At 35.4% G+C, this 21,588-nt stretch overlaps 1 protein-coding gene across 1 annotated transcript in view; it reads left to right on the top strand.

Annotated features, from left to right (window-relative positions):
- LOC136031994 (alkaline phosphatase-like) overlaps window positions 1-21,229 on the top strand; it is a 51,324-nt gene extending 30,095 nt beyond the window's left edge. Inside the window, exons 6-9 of the mRNA XM_065712057.1 lie at window positions 6,195-6,386; window positions 9,438-9,756; window positions 12,927-13,118; window positions 20,801-21,229. Coding sequence (XP_065568129.1) covers window positions 6,195-6,386; window positions 9,438-9,756; window positions 12,927-13,118; window positions 20,801-21,201 — 1,104 coding nt within the window. The 3' untranslated portion in view covers window positions 21,202-21,229. The remainder of the gene's footprint in view (window positions 1-6,194; window positions 6,387-9,437; window positions 9,757-12,926; window positions 13,119-20,800) is intronic.
- The last annotated feature ends 359 nt before the right edge of the window (window positions 21,230-21,588 follow it).

Raw genomic sequence — 21,588 nt, 5'->3', positions numbered from 1 at the left:
AATACAGGAGAATTTTGTACAAAATCATTGGAAATAAGGAGAAGGGGGCGTGAAATGTCAAGGAAAATCACAATCTAACAATGAAAGGGCAGGTTCCCGCTGTTCAAATAAAAACAATGGTCATTTTTAGTTTATAAAGTTATCTTTTTGGGAAAAAAGTTGAATATCCTTATTTTTATGGAGAAAAGGTTTAAATTCTCTTAGGTGTGATAGTTTGAGCCAGAGGGTGTCATCGGGCGGGTACATTGTGCCACGGTGGCCTCATAGTCAGGAGTCATCAGAAGAAACGCTACTGGGGATTTTTCATTTAGTTATGACGATCGGTTCAAGTGTAAACAATAATTTTTGCACAAAAATGCCTGAAAAAAATGCCATATGTGTGATAATACGCGCCAGAGAGTACTGTATGCCAGTCACTGAGTGTCACAGACTGGGAATTGCCAGAAAATATTTCTGTCGTGAAAATATCTTTGAACGCCTTAGGAATTGTAATATATATAACAGAATGTCACGGGGCAGGCAATTTGACAACAAATCAGTGGAGATAAGGGGGATGCCCATTCAAGAAATGTTATAAATTCTATTTCCATTTAAATGCCCTTTTAGTGTTTTAAATTCATTGTATAATATTGATTTCAGTATGAAACGGGATGAAAATACTATGATGTAACATTTACGTGTGTGTCAGATGTATAACAATAACACCGTCTGAACCATTACTTAACAAACAGGTGTGCCTAATAGATTAATAGTAAGTAGCACTTGGATGCTTGCGTGCTCTCGAGTGGAAAGGATTAGAAAGATTGAATTAATAGCTTAATTGTTCTAGAAACTGTACATAGAATTCTCTGAGTGGGGAATAGGTTATTTCGTAGAAGGTATTTCCAAAAACAAAATATTATGAATAGATTGGTTCAGCTGTAAAAGGCACTGGTCTGGTCGCTGGAGAAATCTCTGGTGTTACAATCAATTTTAAAGCGGAAAAAATTCTTTGGTTTATAAAGGTTCCCTGAGAGCAAAATCCTGATGAAAATGTCTCGAAGAAAAAAAAAAACCTCGAAAAAAAATGAAATCTCTAAGAAAAAATTGTCTTGAAAGAAAAATGAAATCCCAAAGAAAAAACATCTCTTAAAGTGTTATATGTGCGCCGTCCTCAGTTACAAGCAGGGGTCCCCCACGGGCCTTGAGCTCTAACATGTAATGTCAGATTACGCCATTTTCAGTTACAAGGAAGGGTTCCTCAATTGACTAGCGGGCCCTGAGCTCTAACAAGTCTTATTACATAACGTATAGATGTACTATAGTATTACGTCACATACAGGTGCGCATAATCCATAACACCTGCTGGCTGTCGTCAGAATGGAGGAATTAGTGTGTCTTGGAATGGTGGGATATGTGTGTCGTGCAGTGGTGGGATATGTGTGTCCTGGAATGGTGGGATATGTATGTCGTGGAATCCCCTATTACGTAACAACAAAAGAAATCTTGAAGAGAATATTTGTATATGAAAATATTAACAAACATTCCCTATTTTGTAACAATCACCCACATCTTGAAGAAAACAGTTGCATATGTAAACAAACAAGCACTCATTACGTAAAAATCAGGTTTACTTTATCATTACATAACAAACAAGTACTCTATAGTATTGTGCAATACCCAGGTATACGCAATAACTTCTTGGTCGATTAGTAGCTCCAATAGTATACCCCCCTATGTATCTCTTTAAAAAGACTGACCCCTCACTGCTTATGCCCCCAGGGCATAACTTACAACCCTTGCCCTGAGGGATGTGGTGGTTGCCGATCCTTAAAGACATGATTTCTGGACCTTTCATTTACGTTGAACAAAATGGCCACCTCAAAACTTTGATTGGATATGTTTGGCAAATGGTGGGCGTGGGAGGGGGTTTAGTTGTGCTCCAATCACTTTCGACTATTCTTCCAATTGAATGAGCCTTTTTCGTAGTTTCTACGACAACAAATAGCCATCTCAAAGTTTCTATCAAATGCATTTAGGGACAATACGAGATGTAGGGGGGGGGGGGTGTCCACCTTCTCATCATTCTGAATGTCATAAAGGGCAGTAAGACTTCTGATCGGCAATCCAATGAACCCCTTCCCAAGTATATACGATAACTCTTTCTATATAAGCCTTATATGCCTCCAGCGCATAACTTAAAACCCTTACTCTGAGGGTTTAAAGGGGTTTGTCATCATCAAAGACATAATCTCTGGACCCTTCAACTAGGTTGAACAAAATAGGTATCTCAAAATTTTTATTGGATGTGTTTGAGGAAATAATGGGAGCGTGAGGGGGGTTAATTGTCCTCCAATCACTTCCGACTATCATTAAGGGCGCTAGCCCTTTTGATTTCCAATCGAATGGGCCCTTTTCAAAGTTTCTACGACAACTCCTTCAATGCAAAGTACTCTGTTCTGAAAAAAATAAAAATAATAATAATAATACATGGTGCCCACACCACTCTTTACTTAGGCAGAACTATTGCGCTGTCTATCATATGAGCCATAAGTAGATAGAAGTGGGCAGTTTCCAACGGCATTATGCTATCTAAGATTTTACGTTGTTTTGAGATAGGGCATTAATCTGTCACAGTTTTTTACTGTTTTAAAAAGTAAAGTTGAGAGAAAGTGTCAAACTTTAGCGTAAAGAGCGGGGCGTTGAGGAGGGACCCGCCCCTTTCATATAAGAAGTAATTTCTGTTTGTTTTAAGTTTTAATGTCGCTCCTTACTTTCAGTTAAAAAAAACTTGTTTTTTTTTATTTAGTTACCTAAACAAGAGCCTGGTCACATTGTTTTTGGGCTGTATGATTTATATTTTCAAATATTCCGTGTTCATCTCAAGCGGAATAATTTGCTTTCTCTTTCAATCGTTCCATTAACGTATGATTTCAAATCTAGAGTTGTTTTCATATGCTTTTTATGGTCCACTAATGGAAAAACTGGTCAAAGAAGATTTTTGGTCTTGGAATATGATTTTGGAGTGAATTGTTCTCTTCGCGGTGGTCCCTTGGCTCGACACTCTGGCGCCGCTCTGGCAACCCCTGTGGCGACAATTTGGTGGCTTACTACTACTATTTGACCCTCTGGTGGTCCCTATGGTGACGCTCTGCTGGTCCACGGTCGCTGCGTGACGCTGACAGTTCACTCATGCATGAATTCATCATTTACAGGCTGATTGATTCAGAATGCATTGGGTTGAAAAATTCATCTTGTGGAATTATCTTTGATGCGGCTCTTTTATTGTTAGACGAGAATCGTGAAGAAACTGATTGTTATCATTGAGGTGCAAACTGCAACATGTCTGAATATGATAAAAAAGATTTTTTCTCACTCATTGAGAATAATGAAGGAAAAACGTTTTAACGATAAAGAAATAAAACCATTTAATTCGAATGGTAAGGATTTAAAGCGTGTATAGGAAGAAATTAGAGATATTTGCATTTTTTTGGAATGAAAGCTTTATTTGAGAAAGGAAATGTCCCTACTGGTAAGATTTTTATTAAAAAGGGTGAACGGAACATCCTCCTTTTGACATAAAAGATTCTGGCCATTAAAAACGCTCCATGTCATCTACCAGCTCGCAGATGAGGTGAGGTATAGGATTATGTTTGGGTCATATGTCATTAAATTATTTTTTTATCTCGTGAAATACAGGGAAAGTTTTTGTTGACGAGGAAAATGTTCAGTGGTAACTACCTAAATATCAGCCAAGCTACCTGGATACCAGTTTCACCTAGTGGATAAATACGATTTACATTTCAAAAATGTCGTTTAGAGATAAAACCAAGACTTTTGGCTTTTGTATACTGGAGAAACTTTTTCCACAATTCTTATTCCTGACACAAACACTATTTTTTAATTTAATTTCATACCTCCTGAAGTTGACCTGAAAAATTAAACTTACTATCTTTCCCAAAAGATTCTATTTACGTTCTTTAACAGCCTGGATACACTTAGACTCTTTTTGTTTATTTAAAATGCAGGAGTAGAAGTAGTAATAGTAGTAGCCCCGAAAGTTTCAACTTAATACCCCCAGTCGTTTTCGATATATAGCTGAGGTGGCTTATTGACACCCTTAAATGCAATACCTTTTAATTTATTTTTGAAGGAATATTTAGTTTTAAAGCATAATAGGCCAAATGCATAATTGTGGGGGATGACAAGCCCAATATCCTAGAAGTATGTGGTTTCAAGACCGTTCTACTATGTGAAACAAAATGGCTGTCTTAAAATATTGACTGGATGTGTTTGGAAAATGAACGGGCCTGATGGAAAGGCTGCTTGCCCCCTCCAGTCTCTTTTTACTCTTAAAAAAAGCACAAAAACTTTGGTACTTGTGCATTATTCAGATCACACTCAATAAGTGAAGTTAGGTTCTTTCGTGAAACAAACTACAATGCAGGTACATTTTAATTAAATATTTTATATATAGAGGTGATTAGGTTAGGTTAGGTTTTTGATATAATGCACCCCCCACCCTCTAATGTACAAAAAATATAGCCCAAACTTTGAATAAAGCTAATGAAATAAAACAAAATATGATGAAAATATAACACTTTATTAGGAAGACTGTAAAATTACAACTTAGAATTATGTACCCAGAATGTGTGCTCAGAACCTAACCTAGCCTATTGCCTCTTTTTCAGTCTTTGACAAATCCCAAATCTTCATTTTTAAATCCATGTTCAGACACTATCTTCTATCACTATGCGTAGCAAACTAAATTGAGTTCTGTCTTTGTGGCTACGAGACCGGATTTTCGCATCGTAGTTTGTTTCACGAAAGAACCTAACTTCACTTATTGAGTGTGATCTGAATAATACACAAGTACCAAAACTTTTACTTTTTAATCAAATTAGCTCCTTTAAAACTTTAAAGATATTTATAGTTATTATAGATGGTGTTGCCTATGATGTTGCTTTTATAGTCTTTTGAAAACCTGCATACATAAAATTTTTACGTTTAATTGAAATTCCCCCTAAACATTCCCTAAAAGTTCCACCTTAATGCCCTTAGCTTCATTAGCTACAGTAGCTGTAGTGTTAGCATTAAAAGTATATACATGGGGCCTTCTGGTTAGTTCAGAATTTCCCATAAATCACCCTTAAAGGTTTAACTTAATAATATAAGCTGTTCTTGAGATATTGCTTCGTCACCATTTTGAAAGTCCACATGCTCATGGTTTGTTTTGATTTAGTTCAAAGTCCGCCTAAATATTCCTTAAAAGCTTCACCTTAATACCCTTAGCCTGCGTAGTAGCAATAGTTGTAGCAGCATTAGTAGCAGTATACGCATAGCACCCTTGGTTTCCTTAGCATCCCCTTCAACAGACGCTGAAAGTTTCAGCTCAATACCATCAACCTTTCCTGAAGCATTTCTGATACGTCCGCTTTACAACCGTTGTGGGCATATTGTTTTTCGATTTAGTTCCATACTGCTTGTATATATTCCAAATTTTTCGCCTTAATAACCTTAGTTTTAATAGCAGTAGTTGTAGTAGTAGTCGCAGTAGAATTAATCTTAATAACCTAAGCTTTAGTGGCAGTTGTAGTCAGAAATAGTAATAATAGTAATAGTAGTAGTACTATGAGTAGAAGTAGTAGCATTAGGATGCAAATATTTTCTTTTGGTTAGTTCAACGCCCCTCACAACAAGCCCTGTTAGTTTCAACTTCACTCACGAAACTGTTCCTAAGATGTTGCTGTTATACCCTTCTGAAAAACTTCATACATGACGGCGTGTTGTGATTCAGTTCACCTTCCCCCACAAAATTCCTTGAAAATTTCACCTTAATACCCTTAGGCATAGTTTTCATAGTAGTCACAGGACACAATAGTAGTATTGATATTACTAATAATAACATTAACAGTAGTAGCGGTAGTACCAGCAGCAGCAGTAGTATTAGCATATTGCCTTTTGGTCAGTAGAGCATCCCTCTCATCAAGTCCTGGAAGTTTCAGTTTATTTCAGGCTATTGCGCTGCCTATGATAAAAAAAACTTTTTTAAACTACTGAAAGTTAAGCGTGAAGGAAGAGAAAATGAGAAGGGACAGTTTCTTTCATATATAGAATAATTTCTCTTCGTTTTAAGTTTTAATGTTGATCCTTACTTTCGTTTAAAAATTATTTTGTTTATATAATATTAACTAAATAACTATTTTTTTTTTCAGGATGTAGGCAAGGCCACTGGTATTGTTACGACAACCCGGATTACTCATGCGACACCTGCTGGTGCGTATGCTCATGTAGCCAATCGTAACTGGGAATCAGATAGAGACGTGCTATGGAACGGAGCAGATCCAACTGTGTGTGATGATATAGCAGAACAGCTTATTAAAAACAACACTGGAAAGAATTTTAAGGCAAGAGGGAAACTAAAAATATCTTTTCTAAAGTCTAGCAGAGGAGATTAGGCGAATAGTGGTGTGTTTTCTTCGTCCACAAATATTTGACTAATTGTGTACACGTCTGTTTCTATGAGCGCGTAAACACTGAAAAAAAAATTGAACAAATCAAGACAAAAAGGTTGAAATTTTGTAGAATATCCTTGGAACCCTGTGAATCACTATAGACCACATAAATTCAATAGACGACTCACTAAAAAAAAATACTTGAATGGCATTGTAATTACGCCATACAAAGGTGGAAGACATTAGCTCCACACAGGAGCAAATGAAGCAAGCAGAAGGAGGTAAAAAAAATGAGGGCCATAGGCTTAGGCCCATCGTAACGGACCTTTTTACTTTTGAAGGCCCAGCGCCCATAGTGCTAACCTTAGTAAACAAAGTAATCGGAGGGAAGTCAAAGAGGCTACTGTTTCTTCCTCTAACTTCCTTTTTATATAAGGGGGTTGTGTTTTTTCCGAAATTAGATCTTTCAACAATTTTTCCCAAACTCCTGACCTATCAAGGTGATTTTGTCCAGGCCAGAAAATCTCAGGGCCCTAATTTTCCGAAAAAACTATGGAGCCGTTTTGGAGCAAACCCCTACACAAATACTTGCACAGTTACTGCTCGTTTAAAGAGAGTAAAAGAGTAAATTTCTCGCTTAAACATAAATACACAACAAAAGGCTATTTCAAAAAGATAAACACATAAATTAGGTAAATACAGGGGCGTAGCTACAGTATTTTTAATGGGACACAAGAGGGGTGCAAGTGGTAGTGAATAGAAGTAACTATTTAACAAATATGCTACTAGGTGAATATAAAAACATTACGCAACACATTATAAACCATAAACACACATTAAACAATCTTAAAACTAAGTGTCGATAAGTGTCAATAAGTGTTAAAAATAAGTACTAAAATTGCCAGCAATGAGCTGCTGCAGATGACAGTAGTGTAGCGTAAACAAGCTTTTGGGGGGCAAATCTCAGTGCATAAAACTAAAACTAAAGCCTTTTCTCAGTGCATATAATGCAAGCAGATCTCTTAACTTTAGATTCGAAGGCGTAACAATATACCCTAAAAATATGTTCTACTTGCAATCTGTGTCTTTACTCGCTGTAAATGTACTATTCCATTGCGGCCAAAGAGAGGTGTTGAAGTTGCTAAAGCTATAGAAAGTATTTTTACCAAGATTGTTATAGAAAAATTCAAACGGATCAATCACGCATTGAAAACTACTGCTCCTTTTATTCAAGATCTAGATAAAATCATGCAAATTTATAATCAACGCTCACGTCATTTTCTCTCGGAACCTTAGCCCTCGGGGAGTTGATCGAGGAGATAATGATGCACCTGGCACTTGAAATTAGGTCAAGGAAAATATATAGGCTAAACTAAAACTAGGTGATATCAAAAAGAATGAAGAAATGGTACCAAAATCAAACAAAAATTACAATAAACAATGAAGCCAAAAGTTAGTTGACCTGAAGCTATCATGACAACCGTTCCTTCTAACCCCCCATTTCCTCTAACTGTTTCCTATGATGTTCTCAACCCTTTAATTTTTCAGTTCTCTCTAACCTCCGAAAGATCAGAGCATCATTTGTGTTTATCTTGCCTAATTAGGAGTGTAAAATATCAATTAAATCTGAGGTAATATCCACCGTTATCAATGTATTGAATGGATCTCCAAATACGGCCGTATAAACAATATGTATTGTACAAGGCAGAGTTTGACAAATTAAAGTCTGGCAATACAGTGGGCGTTGCAGAGGTTTCCTCTACTGCACTACTACCACTCTGTCCTTTTTCTATATCAATATCTATAAGAGGGTCGGAGTACAGTTTGAAATCACCCATCTCACTCAGCATATCTTCAAGAGTCCCGGGACAGAAATGTTCAGCCCTAGCAAAATCATTTTATTCAAAGGTACCCGGCTAAGCTGGGATGATGTTCATTGAAATATTGGGGGGAGTCACATTCGCATCTCCAAAACATTCTTTCAAGAATTTATTGGGCTAATCTGGATCTTTTTCGATATAAGAGCGCAAGTCCACTTGATGATTATTATGAAATATATTATACTCACTCACCTCTCCAAAACAGTATTTTAGTAGTTTCTCGTACCATTCTAGTTTGTTCTTGTTGTTGTCGTTGTTGTTGTTGTGTGTGTCTGTGTGTGTGTGTGTGTGTGTATGTGTGTGTGTATGTATGTGTGTGTATGTATGTGTGCGTGTGTGTGTTTGTATATATATATATATATATATATATATATATATATATATATATATATATATATATATATATATATATATATATATATATATATATATATATATATATATATATATATATATATATATACAAACACACACACGCACACACACACACACATACACACACACACATAAATACACACACACACACACACATACACACACACACACAAACACATATACACGCACAAATACACATACACACACGCACACACACAAATACACGCACACACACGCACACATACAAGCACAAATACACAAACGCACATGCACACTCACACATGCACAGACACAAGCACACACAATCATACGGACACACATGCACACAATAAACAGCACTGAAATTTTCGACATGATCACCCCTGGAAAAGAAACAATCAAATAAATTCGCATCCGTGATCTTTCTTCTGGGTAAAAATGCAAAATTCCACATTTTTCTTACATAGAATCTTGAAACCTCTACATTAGGGTTCTTTGTATGCTGTATCTGATAAAGTGATTTTCATTAAGATCACCTGATATTTTGGGGGTGTTCCCCCTCTTTTCAAAAATTGGGCAAATTTTCTCAGGCTGGTAATTTAGGATGGGTATCATAAAATTTGATGAATTTCACGTAGTTTCATCGAAATCCGATTCCTTTGATGTGTCTATTGTTATCAAGACTCTGTTTCTTAGAGTTTGCAGTTCGTTATCACGAACTGTTTGATACCAGAATTTCTCCGTTTATTCACATCTCTTTTTTTTACAGGTAATATTAGGCGGTGGAAGACGTGCCTTTATCCCTGCGAGTGAAGGTGGCTCAAGGAATGATGAAGTTGATTTGACCTCTTTATGGGAGGAGATGAGGGAAGCTGAAGGTGTCAGATACACCTATGTAAGAAACCGAACAGAATTATTGAACGTAAATACACAGTCTACTGATTACCTTCTTGGTTTATTTTCACGTAGTCATTTAGAGTATTCAATTGACAAGGGGGAAATGGACGAACCAAGCTTAGAAGAAATGACACAAGCAGCAATTGACATATTGTCCAGAGAGCCAAATGGTTTTGTTTTGCTCGTTGAAGGTAAATGTTTATATCATTTTGATTTCTTAATCTCATCAGTGCTGCCTGTCAGCTCCATTGCAGCTCAGTATTGACAAGGATATTTTACCAAAATAAATTTTAACTTACCAGAGGGACACTCATAATGCCATGGGTGAATATCCAGCATATTTATTGTGAGGGGGGGAGGTAAGAGGGGTTCATATCTGAATGGTCAAGGGGCATGGGCTGTATAGTATTTTTTTCAAACTATTGGGGGTAACTACCCCCCTGGCCCCCCACCCTCCAAACGACGCTTCTGCTTAAATCCCATTTACAGTAAGATTTTGCAACTTTAAAGGTTTAGACTTTTACTAATTTCTTGCAATCAGTTAAATCTACAGCAATTCAGAACAACGATTTACGTAGGCTAACCTTTTAACCTAGATCGAAGAAAAACCAAAGTTTGCTTAATTCAATCTTGGTCACGGTTAACCAACCAGAACGTCCTTCAAAAGAACTTGGGTGGCTAACATCTTTGAATTTTTAATAATTACGAAAGTCATCTTTGAACTACGAAAGTCATTGCTGATGTCATTGAACTCCCGAAGAAACAATTATTCTTAATAATCAAGAGTAATAAAGAAGATTGACCTTTCCATCTATATCATTCACTAGGACAGTGGAAGGTGAAGAAGTCAAGCAAATGTGTACAAAATTCTTTTAAAAAGAGTTTAAAATGTTCTTTTGTGTACTATATGTTAATTAGATATATGTTGTGCAATGATTGTACTGCTTTTATGAAATTTCAATTTTAACAACTGGTTAAAAAAAAGATATTCATTGAAAGCCATCCCTGGTAAGCATTATTGAATCTAGAACTTGAAGAAAATTTTCTACAGTTATAATCATTTAGCTTCACCAAGCTTGATTTTTGAGTTTGAGAATAATTGTAACTGCTAAAAGTAATTTTACGTTACTCATTACGATTATATTCATGACACTCCTCTTAGTGTAAACGATCTCCTCGAAAATCAGTTTAGCTGATACATTGCTTGTTGGCTGCTAAAATCCCAGTATTGAGTATACAACCTTCAAGAATGGATGAAAACTGGAAAAAGAATGGATAAAGAATGGATGCAAACACTTTGATACTAAAAGAATAAACAGTCCTTTCAGTGTTGCTCAGAAGATGAAACCTGTCTAATGTTGACTATGAAGCTCATGAAGGAAAGAAATGGAATAAATTTTTGCTTTCAAGCATTGTCAATATGAAGGCTACCTATACGGCGTAAAAGTGAAAAAGCTTCATGCAGTTTCTGACCTACAGAGAAAATGAAGACATAAAGAGCGTAGAAAAGGCATAAAAAGTATAAGAAAATGTATAATTTTAGTGGGCAAAACCTGAAAATGCAACACAGTTGAGGTGTTTCAAAAGTATTAAACGAGTGTTCATGTTATGAGAGGCTTTATACTTGATGAAAGAAGAATTGCAAAATAAGAAACCGAGACAGTTTTCATTCTAGAAAGATCAGATCCGTGAAATTAAAACTTTCCTTTTCATAAGAATATTTCGTAAAAAATATTTGTAAAAAAGGGTGTAATCCAATAACTTTTTGATTCTGATAGAGGTGCAATTTATGAAGGATGTAACACCCAGGGGACCCAAAACATAAGAGAAAATTTTGAAAAAATTATTTGGGCTCAAAATAAGTTCGGAACTTTTTTATTTGTAAGTTATTTTAATAAGTTCTCCTTTCCTAGCTTAAATTACCGGCACGTGAAATCTAGAAAATTATATTCATTAACCCAACATTGTATAATTTAATCAGGCAAGATCTAATCAACATCATCAACTGCTACCAAGGGAGTAGTGAAAGTCAAACTGCACTGAATTGCCACTAAGGGATCAGAACATTCGCGTTACCAACTGGACCATGATGACCTGTTCCAATAGTTTTTGCAATGTTTTTGTGTTTTTATTTGACATATAGAATGACTAAAAATGTTGCAGGCTTCCAATATTGAACCTGAGACCTGCCTCTTCGGAGTCAAGTGCTCTAGCCATTTTTGCCATCGGAGACTTGTTAAAAGTTAGACAGAAATCGTTTTATTATGCAAATAATTTCCGATTCAAAAACTTTGTTTAATAAGACTATGAATTAATAAACTGAGAAACTATTAAGCTAAATGAGAATGGAAAATAAATGTAATCGAACTATTAGGAAAGAAGATTTAGATATTGGTTCTTAAGCAGCTAGTCTTGAAAAGAATTTTTAAAAATAAGATAAAGCTATGACTTAAAGGTTATCGAAAGTAAAAATAAAGATGATATAGATTATTTAGATATCGATCTTATAATTAAATTGAAAATCGAAGAAGTAGTATAGAAAATTATCAAAAATATGGTGTTTTGTATATTAATAATACTTCTATATTTAATAATTCTAATAACCTGTACTACTGTATAAAAAAAAAACATTTAAAAAATCATATCCATTTCTTATATTTTTAAAGATTTTTATTTTGTCACATCACTTGTTTTGATGGTAAAACTTATGTTGGGAAATGCTTGAAAATGTAGATTTTTCCTTTGTAAATCGCTTATGTTGGTTTGAAAAGGGGTAAATTTAATGGAGTTGATAAGTGCAGCAGAACCCCCCTATACTATACTACTAGTAGTAATAAGTGTTATAGATTAACCAGCAACAGATTGGGTAGCTAACACCCCTGCAGAAAGCTGCAAAACTGTTAAATCTTGTAATGTTTTGTCTAGTAGTCATCTTTTGCTTCATAAAAAACAGCTAAATCAAATAAACAATACTATTTTACTAAGAATCCTGAAAACAAAAAATGAGTCAATATATTAACTATAAAAAAATAGATTTTTTCATTTTACGGAAAGTAACAAAATTAGTTTTTTGAACTAAAAAAGAACTCTCGTTTCCAATAACATTTTGCCCAAGAATGCCTCTCTTTGACAAAGCTAAAAATTGTTGTTTTTTCTCAGTCAAGCTTCATCACTCCAGAGGTGTTATGAGAAAGGTACACCTTCCCAGCAATTAGACTCTTCTGCAATTAAAAATTATCCTTGGAAATTACTTCTCACCCCGTCTGTGAGTAAACTCCTTACCTGCTATTGAATACATTTTTCCTCTCTTATTTAACACTTCAAGAGATAGAAACCTGCTTTATTTTTCTTCTTTTTAAAGGTGGAAGGATTGACCAAGCTCATCATGATGGAAGAGCAAAGGCTGCGTTTGAGGAACTACTTGAATTTGAAAAGGCAGTTATTTATGCATCCACTAAAACGAATGAACAAGATACGTTGATTATTGTAACTGCTGATCACTCGCATACCATGACTATCAATGGCTATCCCGAAAGAGGAAACTCAATTTTTGGTATATTTTTGGATTGTTCTTTCCCTCATACCATAGTATATTTTCTAACGTTAAAACAGCAATTTTTAAATAACATATTTATGTAAAATGTCATATATGAGTCAGATTCTTGTTATTGACTTCTTACTCGCTAGTAGAGTGTTTATACTCTAGTTCGTCGTGGAATATTGTTGTACTACACATCGGAGAAAGTGATAAAGTCAACACTTCACTAGATTAACAACAATGTAGTCAATCATACAATATGTCATCAACAATAGGTCAATCAACAATAGGTCAACAATAAATGTAGTCTTACCGGTTTATATTGACTTTTGGTACCTTTTTTTGTTATATCTTGGTCCTGAGATACCTAGCAAAAAGGAATTGTTGGATTCGAACCACGCTGATGAGTAATTTATAATAGTTAAACTTTATTCAATGGTTCATTATTCCTACTTTCTTTTTTACTTTTACTTGTTGGTGGAATTCAAGTTGCCCATGATCGTGACCAGCACACAGAAAACTGCTATTGGTATACCTTTTTTTTAATTCAGGGCATTTAAATTAACAAAGTTTGACTCTTGCTTCAATTATAGTGACGGAAAGCAATTTTTATTGCTATATAAATTGAATTGAAATAAAGCAGTTCAATTCATAACGCAAATTTCCACACAAACAAAAATAAATAATAATCCAGTACTGGGATAATAATCCAACTGGCTTCTGTTTCATAACAATTATGAAAATTCGGCGTACACGAAAAATTCCCCTACGGAATGTCCCCCCATTTTATTCCCCTATAGAAAATTACCCCTGTAAAAAATACCCTGGGAAATTCTCCCCATATGTAAAATTGTACAACCAAAGGGGAATTAAGACAAATAAAAAGAATAGATAAAAGAAGGGGGTTTGGGATATTCTACCTACATTCCGAAGTACTGGTAGAATATATGGTGTAGGATCACTCAGTTCGTGGTAAAAAAAAAAAAAAAACTGTAAGTAAGGAGTGACTCAGGCCAATAGTAAACCAGGCTCTAAATTAGGAATTTTGATAACAATAATGCATGAAAAGAACTGAATTTTAATACTGATTCCAAGCATACAAAGTTCATTATTTTAATTTTACACATCAACCGCTACGAGCCTGAGAAAGTTTGCCGGATTTTCAAAAAACGGGGACAACATTTCCAAAAGGACAAGTGATCTTAATGAAAATCGAACCGTTAGATTAGTATATTGATTCAGGATAGCCCTACTGTGGAAGTTTCAAGCTCCTGTCTACAAAAATGTGAAATTATGCATTTTTCTTTTTTCACAGAAGAAAAATCATGGATGCGTGTTTTTTGTTGTCGGATTTATGTGTCCAATATGGCTAATTGATCGTACCGAACCTATCGTCCTAGAAGATCGAAAAAGTGTTCATTTGACATAGAAAGACATAGAAAGCTAGAGCTTCTTCAAAGGGAACAACAAGATTATGACACGGAAAAGTGGCGTTTTTTGCCTTTTTTGGTGCCAAATTACGATTTTGCCACATGGCTGATAGTTAAAATTCTAAGATAGCCAATTGATTTCAAATTATCAAAAAACTATATATGAACTTCCTAGCTTCAGAACAAATAATGCCGTATGGTTACGCATTCGTTCCTGAAAGTTCACCTAGTCCTTAAAGTAAAGGCACTTCGGACAGGAAAACTTTCTGATGCACGCCTAGCCGAAAATGCGGAATACTTTTCGTGAACAGGGCTGGATGACTTTTTGAAAACTTTCTTTATTTAAACTATTGTGTAATTATTTGGAATTATGAACTCTGTCAATTTTAAATATGTTTGTTGTGACTCAAGATTTTGGATCATTATTATTTAAATTAGATTAGAAAAATGCCCCTTATAGGTACTTCAGACGAGAAAAGTTTCTGATCTTTGCCTAGTGGACACATTCCCGATCGCAGGGGGGTGAACTGGTATCATGTATTATAGTTGTTGGCAGGGATCTTACGTATGGGGGTGGGAGATTTTTTTCTTTTTCTTTTTTATTAAGGCGAATGGTCTAATGGAAATATATGACGTAAAATAAATCAAAGAAGATCAGTCTCAGTAGGTAGAGAACAAAAATGAAGTAAATTTCATAGGAATATCAACCAATTCAGTCGGTAAAGATGACCAGCCAGTCGCTAAAATCCATTGTCCCCCCCAAAATATTTTGCCCTGTGACGTCTCTGGTCGGTACCAAACCAAGTCGACGGGAATAATTACTTGTATTTTTTAGTCCCAGCCTGTTATCTCTGTGCACTTTTATCGTAAGGCAGCTCTTCTACAGTTGCTACTAATGTCCTATTTTCAAGTTAATCTCTTTAACATTTATCTCACCCTGCTATGATAACTGTACCCCCAAAAACATGATAAAAAATCAAAATAAATGAGAATGTGAAATTAAATACTTTTTAAAATTCTACACCCTATATTCAGCTTGTATTTGGAACATAGGTAGAATGTTTCAAAATTCCTTCTATTCTTCATTACTTTTATTTGTCATGCTTTCTCTTCGGCTGCTCAATTTCGCATAGGGGGGGGGGGGTCCGAAGGGGGGATTTCTCCGCAGGAGTGAATTTTCAGGGGGATTATCTGCAGGAGGGAATTTTCCACCTGGGAGCATGCCTACGACCTGATAATAACAGCGATCAGAGAAGTAATCATAGTTTGTGTAGAGTAGGCAAAGTTTTCTTAACTTTTGAGAATTAGACACGTGTTTATTTGAAAAAGTGTATAGTGTGTTGTCTAAGCAGGTACACACATTTATTCAAATTTAGAAGTTTAGCAGTATTGGATCAGGTTGCATGAACTAATAACTTTAGGCTCATGTATTTGTCAACAAAAGTTCAGCTGCAAAAGTCAACGAATTCCCCTGAACTTATTATTGGAAAATGGAAATCAAACAAAGGTGAAATTGGAAAATATTAATGAGTGGTGCACAAAGTTCCTAGTTTCAAAATGCTGGTAAACTTTAAATAAAAAAAAAATGACGGAGATTTTGGCATGATAGGAGGATGTCAAAAACATCATGAACATATTTTAAAAGCTAAATTTTCGGTGTTTTGGTATGAAAGCAATTTTGTGATCTTCAACTCAGTTACATTTTATTGGGTCTATTTGGGAAAACCATCACTCTAATTAAAAAGCTCAACAATCATGGCACAGTTGTTGAGTTTTTCTTTGTAAAATATATTATTCTGTCACTTTGTATATTGAGATGCACATAGATATTGGTTTCGTGATTTTTTCAATTAAAATTTAAAAAATTTGTCGAATTATGCTCTTTTTCTAAGTTTAATAATAATTCAGGTTCAGGTTCTTGTATTTTCAGATAAGTATAAAAGAAAAGAACCCATCAGAGAAAAGAAATCGTAAAGTAGGGTATGAAAAAGCACAGTTAAACGGACAAGTTTAACATACAAACAAATCGGGCATTCATGACACAATAAACTATAAGATAAAAAAAATTCTCATCTAAGAAAAAAATTTGTGTATCAGCCTGGCACCCTAACACCACCCAGTCATGCGTAAAGTGATAATAAAAATAAATAGATAAATAAAAATGCTAAGAATATTAGCAATAAAGCCCCGTTGGGACGTGTATGCTACAGTAATGAAAAAACTAGGGCCACGCTACCTCATATTTTTAGGTTTGTTTACTCTATTTACCTGATTGTGGGAACAACCCGTTGTGTTTGCCGCATGAATAGTTATTATTCATTTTTTTTTAATTACGAAATAGTTTTGGGTTTATCTTTAGATTTCAGAGTCGACTGCCAAAGAACTGATCTTAACTCAATGCCTATTTCTTCCCCTTTCTGACTGTTAAACTTTGTAAGAGAAAACAGATATCCTACTGAGTTAAAAATTTGCTAAAACATGAAGGAGCCTTATTTTTGGCAATATTCTGTGCAGGCTAGACATTTTTACTGATATTTTGCTTAGCTTGCCTACTCGGTTTATTATGACTTAGTCGAGAAAAGCAATAAAAAACCTTAATCTAATGCCTTAGGTATTTTAGAATGTATGATTATCTGGGGACTTGTATTTTGTGTAAAAAAATCTAAATTTGATTCAAACATTAATACTAAAAGTCGAAAAAAAACTGTTTAACTCTTGAGTCGAATACCGAATAATTCCTTAATATTCTTTAAAACCTCATTGAATATTTACTGGATCATACTATGCTCTTTGGCTTTCATTATTCTGCTATCTTTAAAACGTATGTTAGAAGAAAAACATTTATTAGATGGGAAAATTTACAAAACAGGATAATTACTTTGCGCTGTTTGGTCGTGTGATAGTGACGCTTTTTATGGCACTTGGTATTCACCATGTGACATTTAACGATCGCAAATTTTGTCGGTCTGTCTGTTGGTCTGTCGCGGTTTTGCAAGTGTAGGCACTCCCAGATAAGCTAGGACAATTAAATTTGACAGGTGTATCAGGGATGGGACTAGATTAAATTTGAAATAGTCGTTTCCCCGATTCGACCATCTGGGGGAGTGACGGGACCGTTAATTCGGAAAAATTAGAAAAAATCGAAGTATTTTTAACTTGCGAACGGGTGATCGGATCTTAATGAAATTTGATATTTAGATTGATATTGTGTTTCAGAGCTTTTATTTTGAATCCCGACCGAATCCGGTGACATTGGGGAGAGTTGGGGGGAGCCTAAAATCTTGGAAAACGCTTAGAGTGGAGGGATCGGGATGAAATTTGGTGGAAAAAATAAGCAGAAGTTCCAGATACGTGATTGATATAACCGGAACAGATTTGCTCTCTATGGGGGAGTTGGGGGGAGGCTTAATTCTGAAAAAATAGAAAAAAATTAAGTATTTTTAACTTACGAAAGAGTTATCGGACCTTAATGAAATTTCATATTTAGAATGGCCTCGCAACTCAGATCTCTTCTTTTAAATCCTGACCGGAGATCCAGTGTCATTGGGGGGCGTTGGGGGGGAGGGCGGAAATCTTGAAAAACGCTTAAAGCGGAGAACTCAGGATGAAACTTGATGGGAAGAATAAGCACAAGTCCAAGATAGGTTACTGACATAACCGGGCCGGATCCGTTCTCTTTGGGAGGTTTGGGGGGGGAGTAATTCGGAAAAATTAGAAAAATGAGGTATTTGTAACTTACGAACGGGTGATTAGTTCTTAATGAAATTTGATATTTGGAAGGATCTTGAGCTTTAGAACTCTCATTTTAAATTCTGACCAGACCCGGTGAAATGTGGGGGAGTTGCAGGGGGAAATCGGAAATCTTGGAAAAAGTGAAAATCGAGGTATCTTTATCTTACGAATAGGCGATCAGATCTTAATGACACTTGATATATATAAAGATCTTATATCTCAGATGCTCTATTTTTAATTCGAATTGGATCCGAGGACATAGGGGTTGGAGGGGGGAAACAGAAATCTTGGAAAACGATTAGAGTGGAAAGATCGTGATGAAACGTGATGGGAAGAATAAGCACAATTTCTAGACACGTGATTGATATAATTCAAATGGATCCGCTCTCTTTGGGGGAGTTAGGGGGGGTCCAGCGCGTTGGTGAGTGTGGTGCTTCTGGACGATATGAATTGGTAGGCGTGTCAGGGACCTGCACAAATTGACTTGATAAAGTTATTTTCCCCGATTTGACCATCTGGGGGGCTGAAGGGAGAGGAAAAATTAGAAAAAAGTGAGGTATTTTTAACTTACGAGTGGGTGATCGGATCTTAATGAATTTTGATATTTAGAAGGACCTCGTGTCTCAGAGCTCTTATTTTAAATCCCGACCGGCATTAAGCCTCTGATTTTCCTTTTAAATTAATCTATTGATTCTTAGAATTTTTCTAGAGCTCATGCCATATGAGCTCTTGGATCTTCCGACCTCGTCACAAGTGCCAAATGAGCTCTTAGCTCTTGTTTGTTTATGGCGTCTGTGTAATGCATACTATTTGCTTGCAAAACAAAAATACATCAATAAAAATAATAAAGTTATATAATGTTGCACTTTGAAATGTATTAGCTATGTGACACCAGTAAAATCGTTAAAATCAAAAATTAAATTTTGTTGGTGACTAATACGTTGCTAATCGATACACTAGAAATGACATCGTTGTTGAATGCAAGCCAAGACTGCTAAATGTAAATATACTATTTTTTTTTATTTTGACAGTTTTAGTGTTATCTTGGCCCTGGGTTACGAAATTTTTCAAATGATAGTCAGACATTGAAGCTATTGTGCAGTTTTGACTAGGCTAGAAAGCTAGGCTAAAAGCTAAAAGCTTTTTTTCTTTTCAAAAAAGCAGCTTTTTAACTATAGCGAGTGTATGCAACTGAAGTAAGTCTCCTCTTAACTTTGGTCCTTAGGATACCCTCAAAATATTAAAAATAACGGGATCAGGATGCACTTTATTTAATTTTGGATTATCTCCCCAGGAAAAAAGCCTTTACATTTCCTCTATTTTACAGAATTCCAAAGAATCGCAACGCGAAGTTTCACTATTTTACTGAAATCTCTATTTTGATCGAGTCGGTAAAGTAAGCACCCAGTCCGTAAAGTCAGTTGACCCTTTCCATCCCTCCCCCCCCCGCTTCATATAGTTATTTAGGTTAGTTACATCTTTGGGAATGCTCTACAAGTATAAATAGGCGAAAAAGGGCCTAAACCGTACGGGGTAATACGTCTCTTCCTTCCTCCCCCATGTATCTAGGCCTGTGCATGTGGGCATGTCAATATAAAATTGTCTTGAACAATCACATATTGTATATGGCCCATGGTCTTTCGAAATGCACTTATCTATCTATCTATAGCAATATATTGCTTTCGATAGCTATGTAAAGGAAGTCGACTAAAAAGAAAGGAAAATTATAGTAGTACTTTATCAAGAGATTAAGAACCGAATTGGCTCCAAAATTGCAAATATTTTAGTTATTTCCCATTTTTTTCCCTTAGCAAATGTGTTTTATTTTTGCAACAGATTTAAGATAAAGAGGGCCAGATGCTAAAATAGATGGTTTTAATTGACGACCAATTTAAGCTAGAGGGCTTGTAATTTATCAACAGTAATTACAATAAAATCTATTGACTCTATTAGCACGCCGATTTTTTAAACTCTATCAGCGCACTGAAAGAAGATATTTCCCCCTTTACAATTTCCTTTTATCCTTAAATCTTTAATAAATTTCGCTTGTCATAATAACAACAGCCTAAATTGTCTAAACTAGTATGCTTTTGACTTCAGTTGAATTTGCTTGTGCCATTCTACTAATCTATAGTGCATTCAAGATGAAGAAGTGGTCTTGATGTGTTAAACTACCGAAACCATCATCTCGTGAAAAATGTTAAAATCTGTTTTAGCTGAGTTTAGATCATTCATTGCATTAAATATTTAACTACAAGTCAAATACTGTTATGCCAAAGCTAAAACAAAAATATTCTTGGCACTTTTAGTGAAACAGACGAAGAAAATATTTTTTGGCATTGTAAGGTTGAAATGCTCTATGGATGGCGTGGTTAAGACCAAATATTTTTTGCCTCCCAGAATCTGTCGTGGCTTTAGTGTCTTTTAATTTGGGTACTTCTTTCCAAGTGTATATTGTCAAGATTTATGCTAGAAAATGTTCAAAATTATTTCAGTCCAATGTTAATTTGTCCTAACGTTAAGAATTGCTTTAAGGTATTGCATCGTATTCCGATATCGATCTGCTGCCTTGGCCAACTATTTCTTACGCCAATGGACCTGGATATCGTCGACCTTTAGAAAACGGCTCTCGAGTTGATATAACTAATGATGACCGAGAAAACAAAAATTACAAACCCATCGCAACTGCACCTGATACATCTGAGAGTCATGGAGGTGAAGATGTGACAATATATGCAAGAGGTCCTCAAGCACATCTTTTCCAGGGTGTTTATGAACAAAACTACATTGCTCATGTCATTGGTTATGCTGGTTGTATGGGTCCAGGATTGCACTTTTGTGATGCAGGTACTAACAATGGTACCTCCTTAATTTTCAGTGCTCATTACAACATTATTTTATATATTATTGTTTTTGTCGTAAAGTTGTACTCATAAATTTCTTATCATTACATTTTCGCAAGTGCGTTTTTCTTACCCTACTCATTATCATCGTAGTTGCTCCAATTCGTGCTTAATCTGCATTTTCCCGAGGAAAGCAAAAATGAATATAGTCCATCTTGGATTTTAGAAATATTATCTGCTTATGTGTCATACCCATGGTAAGTGTTGATCGTTACGAATGGCATACGCCGGGAAAAGAAGATGGCTTATATTCAGAAGAGCTTGTATTTTCATCCGGAATCACATTCAGCTGCCTATAATAGCCTGATTTACAGTCAACATTAACTCTCTGAGAAACAGGTCACAAAGGGGACCAAAATTATTTAAGGTAAGCTTATTTCGGCAAAAAGTACAAACAATCACATCAGGCCAACCATTATT

The sequence above is a fragment of the Artemia franciscana genome, chromosome 10 (genome assembly GCF_032884065.1).
Source record: "Artemia franciscana chromosome 10, ASM3288406v1, whole genome shotgun sequence".
Lineage (NCBI taxonomy): Eukaryota > Metazoa > Arthropoda > Branchiopoda > Anostraca > Artemiidae > Artemia > Artemia franciscana.
This window is presented reverse-complemented; position numbering and strand designations above follow the sequence as displayed.